Source organism: Panthera uncia, unplaced genomic scaffold (genome assembly GCF_023721935.1).
Source record: "Panthera uncia isolate 11264 unplaced genomic scaffold, Puncia_PCG_1.0 HiC_scaffold_380, whole genome shotgun sequence".
Classification (NCBI taxonomy): domain Eukaryota; kingdom Metazoa; phylum Chordata; class Mammalia; order Carnivora; family Felidae; genus Panthera; species Panthera uncia.
In genome coordinates, this window is record NW_026059518.1 from 39,261 (window position 1) to 54,282 (window position 15,022).

General features: G+C 43.7%; 1 protein-coding gene across 2 annotated transcripts in view; it reads left to right on the plus strand.

The window, feature by feature from the left end:
• Positions 1 to 15,002, plus strand: part of LOC125918020 (phenylalanine-4-hydroxylase-like) — a 49,510-nt gene extending 34,508 nt beyond the window's left edge. The window contains exons 4-5 of one of the 2 annotated variants that reach the window (XM_049624078.1): positions 2,447 to 2,535; positions 14,045 to 15,002. In XM_049624078.1, coding sequence (XP_049480035.1) covers positions 2,447 to 2,535; positions 14,045 to 14,116 — 161 coding nt within the window. In that variant the 3' untranslated portion in view covers positions 14,117 to 15,002. Of the gene's footprint in view, positions 1 to 2,446; positions 2,966 to 14,044 lie in introns of those variants that run through there. The other variant, XM_049624077.1, reaches the window with a different exon arrangement.
• The last annotated feature ends 20 nt before the right edge of the window (positions 15,003 to 15,022 follow it).

The window sequence follows — 15,022 nt, forward strand, 5'->3', positions numbered from 1 at the left end:
CTGAAAGGACAATCAGGCAGTCAGGCTCCGGAGGCCAGCTAACAATGTGCTCCCTGTAACTCCCCAAAGCGGCAGGATGGATTCATGGTCAGGACGGAAGGCACCAAGTCATCCAGGCCTGAGTTTGAATCCTGACCTCCTCTGTTTCCTGGCAGTTAGGTATTTGGGTTTGCCACTTAACCTCTCTGTACCTCAGTTTCCTCATTGGTAACGTGGGAGACTACCCGCCTCACAGGTTAAATATTTAGAATGGCACTCAGTGCTAGTTTTTATCACTACCATAGGCAGTAGAGAGCTTTGCACCTCTTATCTATGGAAACAGCTCTCTAAATGGATCTTTATGAATGCTGTTGAAGTAAGCGTCTTGTTTTGGTGGAATGTGGAAGATTCTTACCTGATGCTTCTATGTATACATCATGGCTGGCATTTCCCCAGGCTGGCCACTAGATGGCATGCATGCCCTTTCCCTCCTGACCTGAGCTGGGCCAGAATCAGAAAGAAGGTGCCAGAGATGGAAAGCTACCTTTTATGGGCTAGACACTGGGCCAGCCCTTTGCCTACATTCTTATTGACTCCTCACTGTGATACTCAGATTAAAAGAGATATTGAACCAAAATAGTAAGCATAGTGGATGCCACATGGTTAGGCCTCAAGAAACATCTTCTTCCTATTACTGTTGTTATTATTGCCATTTTTACAGTTAGGACTGAGGCACAGAGAGGAAAAGTAGGTAGATGGAGCCTGGATTCCAAGCCAGACCTTACTGACTACAAGTTCAGCATCTTTTCTCTAAACCTCATTTCAGGGGAAGCATTGGATGGCTGGACCTCACTTCACAGCTCTCCCTGCCTCCCATGTCCTCTTTGGCTCTGTTTTTCTGTCTCTTACTTCCTGTGTGGTCTTCAACTAGTTATTTGGACTTTCAGAGCTGTGCAGTCTGTACAATAGGGGTCACTGTGCCTTCCTTATTTTGGAGATACTTCAGAAATAGCAACTAGATCAGACTTGATGCTCCATGGATGACAGTTACTGTTGTGAGTTACCTTACAGGTTAGCACAACCAGGCTTCCTTCCTTCCTTCCTTCCTTCCTTCCTTCCTTTCTCCTTTCCTTCCTTCCTTCCTTTCTTCCTTCCTTTCCCTTCCTTCCTTCCTTCCTTCCTTCCTCCTTTCCTTCCTTCCATTCATCCTTCCTTCCATCTTTCCTTCCTCCTGCCTCTACCGCTCCTTCCCTTTCTTTCTTCTTTTCTTCCTTGCTCTCTCCCTCCCTCCCTCATGACCTCCCTCTCCTCCATGCAGTTGAACTACAGTGCACTTATGGTTCCTACCCTCATGGACCTTACAATCCAAATGTCCTAGTCTCTGTTTATTCCCGGGGCAATTCCACCCCCAGGGGGTCTTCTCTGTAGACCACAAGCCCAGGCCTGATCTACTCCCCCACTAGGCTGCTCCAAAAGCAAGCCTGCAGATTCTCTAGGTACTATGAAGTGCTGTCCGATCCTAGACTGACTGACTCCATTCTGTTTCACCAGTGACTTTCAAATTGGCTTTGGCATCAAAAGATTCTGCCAGGATGCCTGGAAGTCTTTGTGAGGGAAGCATGTGTTAAGAAGATGGGGTCATGAGATAGGCTCCCTTGCTTAAGACAGAACAGCTCTGGTTTTATCTAATTTATATTCTGGGGTTACATGCAATATTCTGCCACTAAAGAAAACTATAAAAAACCACTCCCCTTTGCTATTAGAGGTAGGAGGGAGGCAAATTTTGAGGAAATTCAGAGAAAATCTCCAGGAAAGAGAATATGCTTGAGAATATGTTTTCAAATTATTTTTCCAAGGTGCTAAGTGAAATAAGTCAGAGAAACACAAATAATGCATGGTATCTCTTACGTATGGAACCTTTAAAAAAAAAGGCACGAAACTCATAGAAACAGACAACAGATTAGTGATTGCCAAGGGCTGGGGGCTGGGGAAAATAGGGAGAGGTTGGTAAAAGGGTTTATTTCAGCTATAAGGTAGATAAGGTCTGAGGACCTACTGTAAAACGTGGTGACTGTGGTTGATAACACTGTATTATATAACTGAAATTTGCTGAGAGAGTAGAGCTTAAATATTTGTACTAACCCCCAAAGGTAAATATGTGTGAGTTGACGGATATGTTAATTGACTAGATGGGGGAAATGCTTTCACAATGTATACCTATGTCAAATCACAACGATGTACACTTTAAATATCTTATAATTTTATCTGTCAGTTACACTTGAACAAGGCTGAAATTTTAAGAAATTAGTTTCCAAGGAAAATGGGAGTCAACTTTTGAATTATAGTAATTTGGGGAGCCCACTTGCCCCCTCACTGGTTTGTCTAATTGGGGCTGATCCCATGCTTCTGACCTTCGACCATGTCCTGCCAATCCCCTACTCAGGATGTTGCCCTCTCTGTGTTTCAGTGCCCTGGTTCCCAAGAACCATTCAAGAGCTCGACAGATTTGCCAACCAGATCCTCAGCTATGGAGCAGAACTGGATGCAGACCACCCTGTGAGTCCCCGTGTCTGTGGTCCTTCCCATGAGATCCTTTCAGCCCACCCCTCCCTGCCCCTACTCCCCTCCCTGATCCCCAGCAATGTGTCTTCATTTGTTTGCTTGTACTACAGACATCTGGAGGGTGTCTTCTTGTACATCATCAGCACCATCATTATCATGGTCATTTTTATTGTTGGAGCAAATATGGATCGGCCTCCAGAAGTTATTGTTTATGTATAATATATGGATGTAGGTGTGTGTTTGCACACACACACACACACACACACACATGTAAATCATCTTTCTGGCTTTGTACAATTAAAGAGGTTCAGTTCAAGTGTTTGGGAAACAGTAAACCACTAACAACTCTGCCAGGTACAGCAGGGCAGTGAGGAGAGGTGACATTGGAACTGGATCCCCCAAACTGAGTAGAAGATGCTGAGGGAACAGTATATGTGAAGGCTCAGAGTCCTGAAAGTATCTGGAATATTTTGGAATGGCTGACTGGTGCATGAGGTGTGAGGGTCAGATTTTAAAAGGTCTGATATACCAGACAAAGAAGTCAGACTGCATCCCATGTCCTGTGGGCAGGGGAGCAGGTTGTTCTTTACTGGTTTCTGAGAAAAGGCCCAGGGTGGGGGGACTTTATCACCATTTTTGTGTGTGGTGCAGGGGTTTGGGGAGGGGGAGCAGCTCAGGCTGCACTCAGGGTCAGGACCAGTTCTGACAGCCTCCATAGCTGAAAAGTGCCACAGTCATATCGTCTGTCACTTACTCTCTGCCCAGGTAGATGGCTCCTTAATCTTTAAATGACTTGGAAGCTGTTTCATTACAGTGGTTTAGTGGAACTCAGTGAGAGTGTCTGCATTTCAGCGGTTTTCTTACATCTCTGTGGGTCTTTACAGTTGAGTGAATCGTGAACTTGCTCTTCACAAAGGCTCTTTGCAGTAAGCAAAGCAGATGTTCCCATTTTACAGGTAGATTCATTGAGGCCCAGTGAGAGTAAATGACTTTTCCAAGGTCCCATGCTAAGCTTTGGGTTTTAAGATTCCTAATCCAGTCCTCATGGTGCCAAAGACAAAGGTCTAGCCAGTGGCAGAAACACTGGTGCTTTCTCAGAGACAAAGAGAGACCTATTTCTGGAGTAGGCTGGCCTTTTCAAATATGATCAAGTGTTGCTTATTCTAACTCAAATAGTAAACCCCTGATAGTGGACTCAAAAATACAGAAAAGCATGAGAGGAAAATGAAGATCACCCATAATTCCAGTTATTTCCCTTTTCCTCTTGGTAGTATTCTGCATTTTTTTTTTACAATGAGAAACTATTTTAGAAACAGAGGCGAGTTCCCTCCTGACACCCACACATCAAAATTGAAAAAAATTATCCCCTATTGTCACACTGTCCGGAAACAATCAGTGTTAATTTTGGTGTGCTCCCTTTCTCTTCTCCACATCTCTTTCCCCCTCTCTTTCTATTATTTAGAAATTAATACATATTATTAAATTATATATATCATAAAATTATTATATATATAATTTTTGTGCATTGCCATAACTTACTAAGCAGCCCCCAATGGCAAGCATTTAGGAAGTTTCTAGTCTTTCCCTAGGACAATAATTTGCTTGCCTGGGTATCTTGATGTGGGCTCTCCATAGCTTCCTTGATGCTTCCTTGTGAAACTACTTAGTCTAGGGATAGAAATTGTAGTTCAGTCTCCTAATATATATACTTCAGTACCTTATGCCCTCCAAAATAAAGCTGGATCCCCATTCACCTTCCTGGGGATGGTGCAGCCTTCTCCTGTGGCTCCTGGGGGCGGCAGACCTGAGCCAAGAGAGGTTCTAGATCCCCACTGACAGGTCTTCGGCCGTGGGCCTTGGGAGCAAAGCATCTGCAAAGATATTGTTCCCCTGGAAGACCTGTCTGGCCACCTTGACCCAGTCAATGGAAAATTAGCCCATCTTACCAGCCTCCATACCTCCTGCCATGACCCAAGACCCTTCTGCTGGTCACACTCACTGCTCACTTGGGGGAACGAGTATGGCCAGGAAAGAGGGAAGAGGTCACAGACATGGACATTTCCCTCCCTTTATCCTTGTGTCTCCTCAGGTAGATAAGCTGGTCTTAGAATTCTCTAGAATTCATTTCTCCTTACAGACCCAGCCCCTATCTTTGTTTCCCTGGCCTCTCACTGTGATGAATTTTATCATAAAAAAAACCCCATCTGTCTGGTACACGGTCCTCCCGATGAGGAGGCCAGGCTCTCTGTGTTCCTTCTTGTGGCTTTTCATCAGATCCTGGGAACTGATGGGCCAAGGACAGAGTAAACCCTCCAGAGTGCTCACAGGCCCTGGCTGCCATGTGTGAGGAGTGGCGGTGTTCTTCCCGAAAGGACCCTCTGTTCCGCTCTGTACCAGGTTCGCAGCATGCTCCCCTGCCCTTGGCAGTGTGCACTGACGTTTGACCCAATATCTCACTTCAAGGCCTCCAAAACAGCCACTCTGAAGAATGCGGCCAAGGAAGGATTGTTCCTGCCCCAGAGGGTAAAGGGCATCTGCCTGTGTGCGTTGGCCAAGTGGGAAAATAAATTAAGAGCTGCATTCCACCCCGTGCACACTGCCTTCTTTCCTTTGTTGCCTGTGTCTCCCCTTTCTTCCTTCCCCAGGCATTTACTAAGCGAGTGACATTCATAGCAAATGTTTCTTGAGCGTGGACTGTGTGCCGGCACTGTGCTAAATGCTCTCCCTGCATTTTTAAAATTTCGGTGTTATAACCATCCATCCTGGGAGGGTTGCGCTTTCCGATTTTCAGAGAAGTCTCAGACAGAGACGGCCGTGTGGCCTCACGTATACGTGAGCCGCCTCCCAGGCTATGTAAAGGAAAGGGGGCTGAAATGATTAATACGGCATGACCTCTGCCCTCCTGGGGCCTCCAGTTGTGGGGTGGAGGGAAAAGGGGTGTCCGCTCTTCCCAAAGGGGTGCCAGAGGTGACGGGGATACAACTGTAAGCTTGGTAGACAGAATCCAAGTGGTCTGTTTGATTTCCGTTCTCAAACGGACTCTTTCTCTGCCTGTTCCCCAGCGTCTGTGGTCCTGTCCCTGTTGTCTCCTTCACCTGGGGTAATTTTCCTTATCCTCTCACCTGTTCTTGCCCTGCTGGCAAACCTCTGTTCGTTTTCTACGGCCTAGCTCATATGCTGGCCTCCCTGAAGACGTCGCTTCCACTGGCCCCTTCCCCAGGCTAAGTTTTCTGACACTGATGTCATAGAACTGTGTGTGCTGTGCTTTATACTTTGAGCACAGACTGTCAGAGAAAAATAAATTCACTTCCTCATGACTTGTAAAGGCATAAGACAGATACACGTGCGCACACACACACACACACACACACACACACGTGAAAGGGGCATATGCATGTTTCCCAAACTATAATCTATGAAAAAATTTTTTCCATGATCAAAGGGAGAAACAGTATATGCAAGAGCCCCATTTGAAGCATATGCAAGTCCCGTGATCTCATTAGGGATGTTGGAAAGTCCCGTAAACATGAACTCGTTCAACCTAATGTTTCTCAAACTTTTTTTTACTGATGGAACCCCTTTTTAATGGAATACCTAGCGATATTATCTAAAATGGTAGTGTTCCATGGAACGCAGTTTGGGTAATATTTAGTTTAAATCATAACACACAAAAAGTAGACGATTAGACACCAGGTTTAATGAGTCAGACAGCATGTACTATCACTGTGGACCGGAATGGTTAGGGAGGACTTCTGGAAAGAGGGAGAGGTGAGTGGAGTCTTCTAACAACTAGGGTAGGCTAACCGCTGATCAAACAATCCCCAAATCACCATGGATTAACTGAAGGTGTATTTCCAGCGTAAGCCAGTAGGGAGATTTCTCCACACAGTCTTGCAGAGACTAAGCCCCTTCCACTTCAGGGCCATACCTTCCTCCAAGTCTCAGACCCTTTTATTTTTCTGCCAGCACCTGGGAAAAGTGAGACAATTGCTCCCAGGTGGTTTCTGTGGGCCATGTCTGGAGGTGACTCACATCCTTCACTCAAATTTCATTGACTGCAGCCCAGTCACATAGCCGCTAGGAACTTCAAAGAAGACTGAGAAATGTGGGTTAGCAATGTTCTCTGAAAGAGGGATGAGACACAGACCTTCGGGAGCACCAGCAGCCTTGGCCACACAGATCCTAACCCCAGAGCTCCCTATGCCAGCTCCACTGGCACCTACACCAGTGTCTAGACTGAAGATTCACATGAGGGGGTGCTTTATGGTGGAGAAAATATCAATCAGCAGTACTGTGCATCTGTGTTATTTCTTCTACTATCCAAAGGTCTCAAACTGTTTTTCAGTCTTTCAGATGTAGGTACGGAGTTTCTCTTCTCTCCAGAAAGAGCCTTGCTCTTCCCTGAGTGGAGGGCTATCATTCTAGTACTCCTCTCCTCTTCCTTTCTGCCAATTAAAATTCTCCACCCGAAGGCCCCATTAAAGTCTATTCTAAAGATGCCGGCCAGTTATCAAAGACTTGTGGCCCTCCTACTAAGTTGCTCTGTCCAAACATAATTTTCAAAAAAGTAAAAACAACTGTCATGCAGGTATGTAGTCAACATCGGTCAAAAATCTATTAGCTCAGCAGCGAGGGAACCAGCAAGATGACGATGTTGGTGCAAAGGAAGCTATAAGAGAGTAAATTATGGATGGTCATTGAAAAATTGAGGGCTGGAGCAAGACCACGGAGATGGAGACACAAGTGATTAATGCTCTCAAAGGCAAGAAAGCCATAACTGTGAGTGCTTTTATCTACTGGACATAAATCATTTGCAACTTGATCATAAAATAAATTTTCTGCTACTTGCCCATCTTCTGTAAGTTGGCATCTAACCCTGAAGAATCTGGGCCTTACTAAGTAGTAAATTGCCCATCAGACAGATATACATGCCTCTAGAGCTTACCGTGAACTTGTTAGGCAATGATCTAATGTGACTTTGGAAAGGCACATGGTAATTTTTTTTGCGTAATTTTTTAACAGCTCCTACCCAGAAGTACGCTGAGTTATGCCATGCACTTAAAAATCTAGTGATAAGTAAGACTAACAGAGTCCTGAGTTTAATGATATTAACAAGTATAATGATTGTGTGAAAGGAGAAACGCTCAGGTTGTTGAGAAAGTGTATTGTAGGGGAAAATCAATAAGTTTGGAAAAAAGCAAAGAAGGTCTATAAACTGCAATTGAACCAGATGGAAAGGCCAATTAGTAGCTTATTGGTCTAGAAGAATGGGGAAGGGTATTTCAATAACAGGGAACAGCATGTGTAAAGGCCTTGATGTGGCAAAAAGCCTGGTGGGTTTAAAGAATAAAAATAAAACCAACTGGGACAAATTTGGGACATAGTATGCAGGACTACCACTGTAGTTCAACACAGAATTGGAAATGTAGGAAAAGCCAGATTGCATAACGCCTTGTGGACTGGGTTAAAAATTTTGGACTTTACCCTTAAATTGATGAGAAGCCATTGAGAGTTTTTAAAGATGAGAGTGACTGCACCAGATCTGTACATTGCAAATCTACCGGGGCCGCATGAGGGGGGAGGTATGGAAAGGACACAAAGAAAGTCCACTTGGAAAGCAGTTGTGCTAGCCCAGGCAAGAAGTGATGGGGTCCTGAACGAAGGGACAGCAGTGAGGATAAAGTAAAAAGGACAGACTTAAGATATTTGGAAGGAAGAATGGACAAAGATTGGTTATGGGATATGAAGGAAGAGAGGAGGAGAGAAGTAAAACAATGACTCTCAGGTTATTGGCTTGGGCAACCAGGTATCTGAATCCTTTCCAAAACGGACTTTGTGGCTTTATAGGTGGTAGGCACGGCCAGCAACAGAGAGTGGGCAAGGGGCGGGGCTGTTGTTGGTGCTGCCCTGGTCTATTGGTTTGCACGTCTCTGGGCGGGGTCTGCAGGATGGCAATGGCAGTTACTAAACCACTTTGAGACTCTTGTCTCCTGTGTACCATCCTTTCTCCACTTGGTGTGGGGCTGATGGAATGCAAAAAGTCTCTCATTGTTGGCATAGATGGAATATAAATAGGAAAGAAAGAATTGTACAGATGCTGTTTAGAAGGCCCAACCATGGGTGATGGGGCTCAATGACCCTTTCCAGACTCTATCCTTTTTATGTGCTGAACCAGACTTCTCAGCTTTTGAATTTTCCACCATTTTGCACAAATGTGTCATTTTTTGATTGTCTCCTTTGTGTTCAGAGTTTTACTTGGTGCCCTGCGTACCTTACCTACTCTAACCCACCCAACACCACGAGGGAACTGGGGCTAACAGTCTCACTCTACTGATGAAGAAACGTAGGCTCTGAGAATCGAACTGGCCAACCTCAAGCCAAGCTCCTAGTGACTGGGGTTAGTAATCCACCCAGCCTGCCTGACTTGAAAACCCCTGTTCTTGCTAGTCTAAAGATGGCATTTCTGAGATTTAACCTCAGCCATGATATCAAGAAAGGGTAACATGAAAAGCTCAGTATGAAATACCCAGAAGACTTTTCCGTACGGTTACCTGCTCCCTGAAATCCCCGCAAAAACAGAACCACACACGTCAACATCCAAGTCACAAAAATGCTGAGATTTAGGAAAGTGATTGCATGTAGACTGCCTCCTGTAGAATTCCCTCCACTTTGTCCCTTCCACGCCTTCCCCCCCCCTTCCCCACTCCTCCTTCACCAACAATATATTTTCCTGTCAAAACATACTTGGTTACACGCAGTGCAACCAAAATTGCTGCTATTAGCTTAATTGAGACAGGGTGATTATAAATAAATTACATGCAGTGCTACTGAAATTGCTGCTATTAGCTTAATTGAGACAGGATGATTAGTCATCATCAACTGAAGCTTAATTCAGAGTGTACTGTGCATGGCTGCAGAGATCCTGTGGTCATCTGGCTGCCCAAAGGATCAAGACCAAACCGCCAACAGATGGACTTCAGGGCCACAGCTCCCTTTCCCTGGCAACCGAGAGAACAAAAGTCCTTGCAGCCTGGTTGGTGGTGGTGGTGGTTGGGGGGGGGGGGGGGGGTTCTTGACGGCTGATAATGAACTTCTTAGGCACTTTGAGCTGGAAGGGACTGTGGTTAGAAACGTTCCCTGTGGAAACTCTGTGTAGAAAAGTATATATGTACGTGTATCGATGTATCTCAGCATGTGAATCTTCTGTCGCTTCCTCACAATGATTTGAGATGGGATTTCTAATGCTATTTTACTTTTTTTACTAATTATAAAAGAAATCCATACAGTACAAAACCTCAAAAGCATAAATAGTATAGAAAAATCAAAGTTACTCTCTCATTTTTGTAACGTTTGTTAGGCCCTGGTGTACGTTTTCCATCACTTCATTTGTACATTCCCTCCATCATAGTTGATACCTCCTGGATATGCAATTTTATATTAAGATTTTTTTTCCACTGATGAAAATATCTTCAAACTACCTAGACAACGTACATTACAGATCAAAGATAAAGAGCCGAATAGGGCAGAGAGATTGTCATGGGCTTCTCACTCCTGGAGGCAGCATGATGAAGTGAAAATCCACTGGTTAAGGGAGATCTTCCCTCATCCCTCTGGTTTCCTGCCGCAACCCTCAAACCTCAGCTCGTCAGCCATGGTGCAAACAGAAAACTCCCATGGAGGTGCTCCGTGGGCTTCATTTTTCTCATATCTTGATCAAAATATAGAAATATTCTCCAAGACGGCTTATAGGTGCAAAAGTCTATGCTGTATACTTAAGGGCTGGGGAGAGCCATTTATTACAGACTGTAATTTTTTTAAATTTTTTTTATGTTTATTTATTTTTCAGACAGAGAGAGACAGAGCATGAGTGGGGGAGGGGCAGAGAGAGAGGGAGACACAGAATCAGAAGCAGGCTCCAGACTGTGAGCTGTCAGCACAGAGCCTGATGTGGGGCTCGAACTCACAAACCGTGAGATCATGACCTGAGCCGAAGTCGGTCGCTCAACCGACTGAACCACCCAGGCGCCCCTATTACAGGCTGTTAAATAAGACTTGTAGGTGAGGATGACTGTGGTCCACCAAACCTTAATGATTGGCAAGTATTAAGTTCATATTTTGAGTCCTAACTGTGGAGATGTGTTCTTCCTTTAGCCCGGTAGGCAGGCTCCTAAAGGGATGCATTCAGTGCTGCTTGGAAATCAAATCATGGTGCCCAGTTTACTTACTGCATCATCCCAAGGCAACTTATCTTCATCCAATAGAAGGGCACCAAGGGTAGTTTTAAGTTTTCAGATTCCTAAGCCTTCCTTCCTGTAATTAATGACTCCAAACCATTCAGCACTGTGAGGAAAACTGAAGAGCTATATTTTGTAATAACTGTGTCATGGAATGTTTTCCAAACTGAATAATCACTTAATTTACTTGGGATTTGAATTTGGAATAAGAATACGTAGTAATTTTAATTTTCTGCTGTGAAACATTTAGATTTCTCTTTCTGAAAATATATCTTAAGAAGCAAACTAAGAAATTCTTTCTTCCCTCCCTCCCTCTGATCATCCCTTCCTCCTTCCTTCTTTCCCTCTTTCAACAAGTGTTTGTAGTTCTTTCTGTGTGGCGGACTCTATGCTACAGACTCTCAGATTACATATATATATGGACCCTGGTTCTTTGGAACTGCTGGCAGACGGATTGAAACCAATGACGACAACAACAACAAAATAACCAACCAACCAGCCAATCAGACAAGACAAAACAAGAAAACAATATCTAAAAATCAGGGAGTACTTATCCTTTAAAAATACTTCTCTAAATATGACACTCCGTGATGCAAGCCCTTGTTTATGATTCATCAACACCTTGGTTTGAAGGGAAGGTGGGGCAGGTGGTAGAGGTCCTCCCTTATTGGGAAATTCTTGGAATGAACAAAGTAAGTTCTAGTGGTGATGCTAGTCTCTTGTTTTTCTAAAATTCAGACACTATCATTTTTTTGGTAAAATACCCCCCCTCCCTTTCCAGGTTTATTAAGTATAATTGACACATAACATTGTGTAACTTTAAAGTGTATAACGTGATGATTTGATACACATATATATCGCAAAATGATTATAACAGTAAGGTTAGTTAACACCTCTGTCGCTTCACATGATTGCCATTTGTGTGTGTGTGTGTGTGTGTGTGCGTGTGTGTGTGTGTGTGTGTGTGATGAGAATATTTAAGATCTACTCTGTTACCAACTTCCAAGTATATAATACAGTATTATTAATTATAGCTACTATGCTGTACATTACATTTCCAGAACTTACTCATCTTACAGTTGCAAGTCTGTACCCTTTGACCAACATCTGCTCATTTCTCCCACCCCAGCCCCTGGCAACCACCATTCGACTTTGCTTCTATGAATTCAGCTTTTTTTCAATTTTACATAGAAGTAAGATAATGCAGTATTTGTATTTCTCTGTCTGACTTACTTGGCATAATAACTTCACGAGTCATCCATGTTGTCGGAAGTGGCAGGATTTCCTTCTTTTATGGTTGAGTGGTAGGATATATATCTGTATGATATTACTATACTATATATTATATATTATAATACATGTGATATATATGGGTACATCTTCTTCATCCTTTCGTCTATTGACAGACACTTAGGTTGTTTCCATATGTTGGCTATTGTGAGAAATGCTACAATGAACATGGAATATAGACATCTCTTCAAGATCTTATTTTCATTTCCTCTAGATGGAAACCCAGAAGTGAGACTGCTGGTTCATATGGTAGTTCTGTATTTAATTTTTTGAGGAACCTTCATACTGTTTTCCATAGTGGCTACACCAATATACATTCCCGTATGCAGTACGTGAGGGTTCCCTTTCTTCCATATCCTCACTCATTCTCTCTTGTCTTTATGATGATAGCCATTCTAAAAGGTGTCAGGTGGTATCTCATTGTGGTTTAGATTTACATTTCCCTGAAGATGAGTGTTGGGCGTCTTCTCAGGTACTTACTGACTACGTGTATTTCGTCTTTAGAAAATGTCTATTCGGTTCTATGGCTTATTTTTTAAATGGAAAACTTAGGGCTGCGTTGTATGAGTTACTTATATATTTTAGGTATTTACCTTATATTAGATATACGGTTTGCAATATTTTTTTCACGTTCCGTTGGTTGCCTTTTCATTTGGTTGGTTGTTTCTTTTACAGTGCAAAAGTATTAGTTTGACATAGTCCTACTGGTTGACTTTTACTTTGTTGCTTGTACTTCTGGAGTTATATCCAGAAAAATTATTGTCAAGAAGCAATCCTTCTTGAGAAAGAAGAACAAAGGTGGAGGTGTCACATGTCTTGATTTCAAATTATATTACAAAGCTATACAAATCAAAACAGTATGGTACCGGCAAAAATTGACCAATGGAACAGAGTTGAGAGCCCAGAAGTAAAGCCATGCATATGCAGACAGCTAATAGTTGACAAGGGAGCCAAGAATACTCAATGGGGAATGGATGATAGTCTCTTCAGTAAATGGAGTTGGGAAAACCAGATGTTCACATGCAAAAGAATGAAATTAGATGCCTATCTGACACCCCTTGCAAAAATTAACTTGAAATGGATTAAAGACTTAAGTGCAAGACCTTAAACCATAGGACTCCTAGAAGAAAGTGCAGGGAAAATGCCCTTTTAATTAATTGGGCTCATCTCTGACTAAGGTATATGCCCCACCAACACTGAAAGACACCCTTGGCTTCTTTCCACTCTTCAGAAATATGCTGCTTATGGGGGTGCCCGGGTGATTCAGTCAGTTGAGCATCTGACTCTTGACCTTGGCTCCAGTCATGATCTCACGGTTTGTGGGATCGAGCCCCGCGTCAGGCTCCATGCTGAGTGTGGAGCCCGCTTGGGAGTCTCTCTCTCTTCCTCTCTCTCTGCCCCTCCCCCACTCACATGCCCCCCCTCAAATAAATTATATATATATATATATATATATATATATATATATATGAAACATGCTGCTTATGATTGTTGGGGGAAAGGCTGCCTGCCGGTGGGTGAGCCTCAAAGGAGAAATGATTATCTTCATTTTTCTATATTGAGATTGATTTCTCAAGTGAGCCCCTGCTGCGGGATAAAGGTTGACCCTGAACTGTAATGAAAACAGCATGAAACTGGGTGCTTCAAACCCTCGTCTCATCTTTGCCTGACTCCTTTTCCTGGGCCACTGTTTATGCTGGATGCATGAGGATAATCATACTGAGCTACCATGCAAGATTTTTGTGGGACTTACAGATAAAGTAAGTCCCTAGCACACATAGACAGGCATATAATAAAGACCCAATAAATACTATTTTAAAAAATTGCAGTAGCAGCAAGCATGTACCTGTTTGTTTATCAAGAAGCTGAGGAAGGAGAGCGGGGCTGTCAGAGCTCACGAGCCCCCATTCAAATCCCGCAGGGACATGCTAGGCCTCTCTGCCCAAGCCTTGAGAAGTCAAGTGTCTCCTCTCTTCTAGGGTTTTAAGGATCCTGTGTATCGAGCAAGACGGAAGCAGTTTGCTGACATTGCCTACAGCTACCGACAGTAAGTCCACTTTGCTGGTCTTGGGGAAGAGAGAAGCACACGCTCCTGGCTTACCTTTTCCTTGCCCAAGTTTGGAAAATACCAGCATAGAGTCCCGCCTTCGGCGTGTGTGTGTGTGTGTGTGTGTGTGTGTGTGTGTGCGCGTGCGCGCGCGCGCGCATGTGTGTTTAAACCCTCCCTTTAATAACACATGTTTCAAAAAAAAATTGCTGCTAGACAAAACAAAATTACCCACCGTGCCGGCCGGCCTTCTCCCCAGCTTTGTTGTGTCCTTATGCGCTAACGTCTGAAGTAATTACAAAAGGCCTCGGCCCTGAATAACACAGCCTCTGGTATTCTCCACATTAAACAGGGAAGAAGGAAAAAGAGAATAATTTACATTCAAGGAGGAGTTGGCTGCTTTACTGAAATAATGAATCATTTGAGGTTTTAGATGAGCCGTGCCTCAGCGTTCTTCTTTGATCTGATCTGACCCAGCTGCGAAGGGCAATTTTCAGAGGAGTTTATTGTTTTCTGCTGGGATTCTACCCTATTTTAGCCAAAGGAAAATGCAAATATCAAAGATGTCAGTTTGGGAAGGGAGCTGTTTTTGCTGTTTTGAGCCCTCAGGAACTACAGAAATGCTACCATGGGGAAACTTAGCGTTTGAGGCCTGAGCTCCATTCCTGAGTTAAGACGTGAGAAAAGACATGCTCAAGATGAGACATAAATGTTGACCAGGATCCGGGACACCTGGGTGGCTCAGTCGGTTAAGCATCTGACTATTGATTTCAGCTTAGGCCATGACTTCATGGTTCGTGGGTTTGAGCCCCATGTCAGGCTCTGCACTGGAGCCTGCTTGGGATCCTCTCTCTCTCTCTCTCTCTCTCTCTCTCTCCCTCTCTCTCTCTCTCTCTCTCTCTCTCTTTCT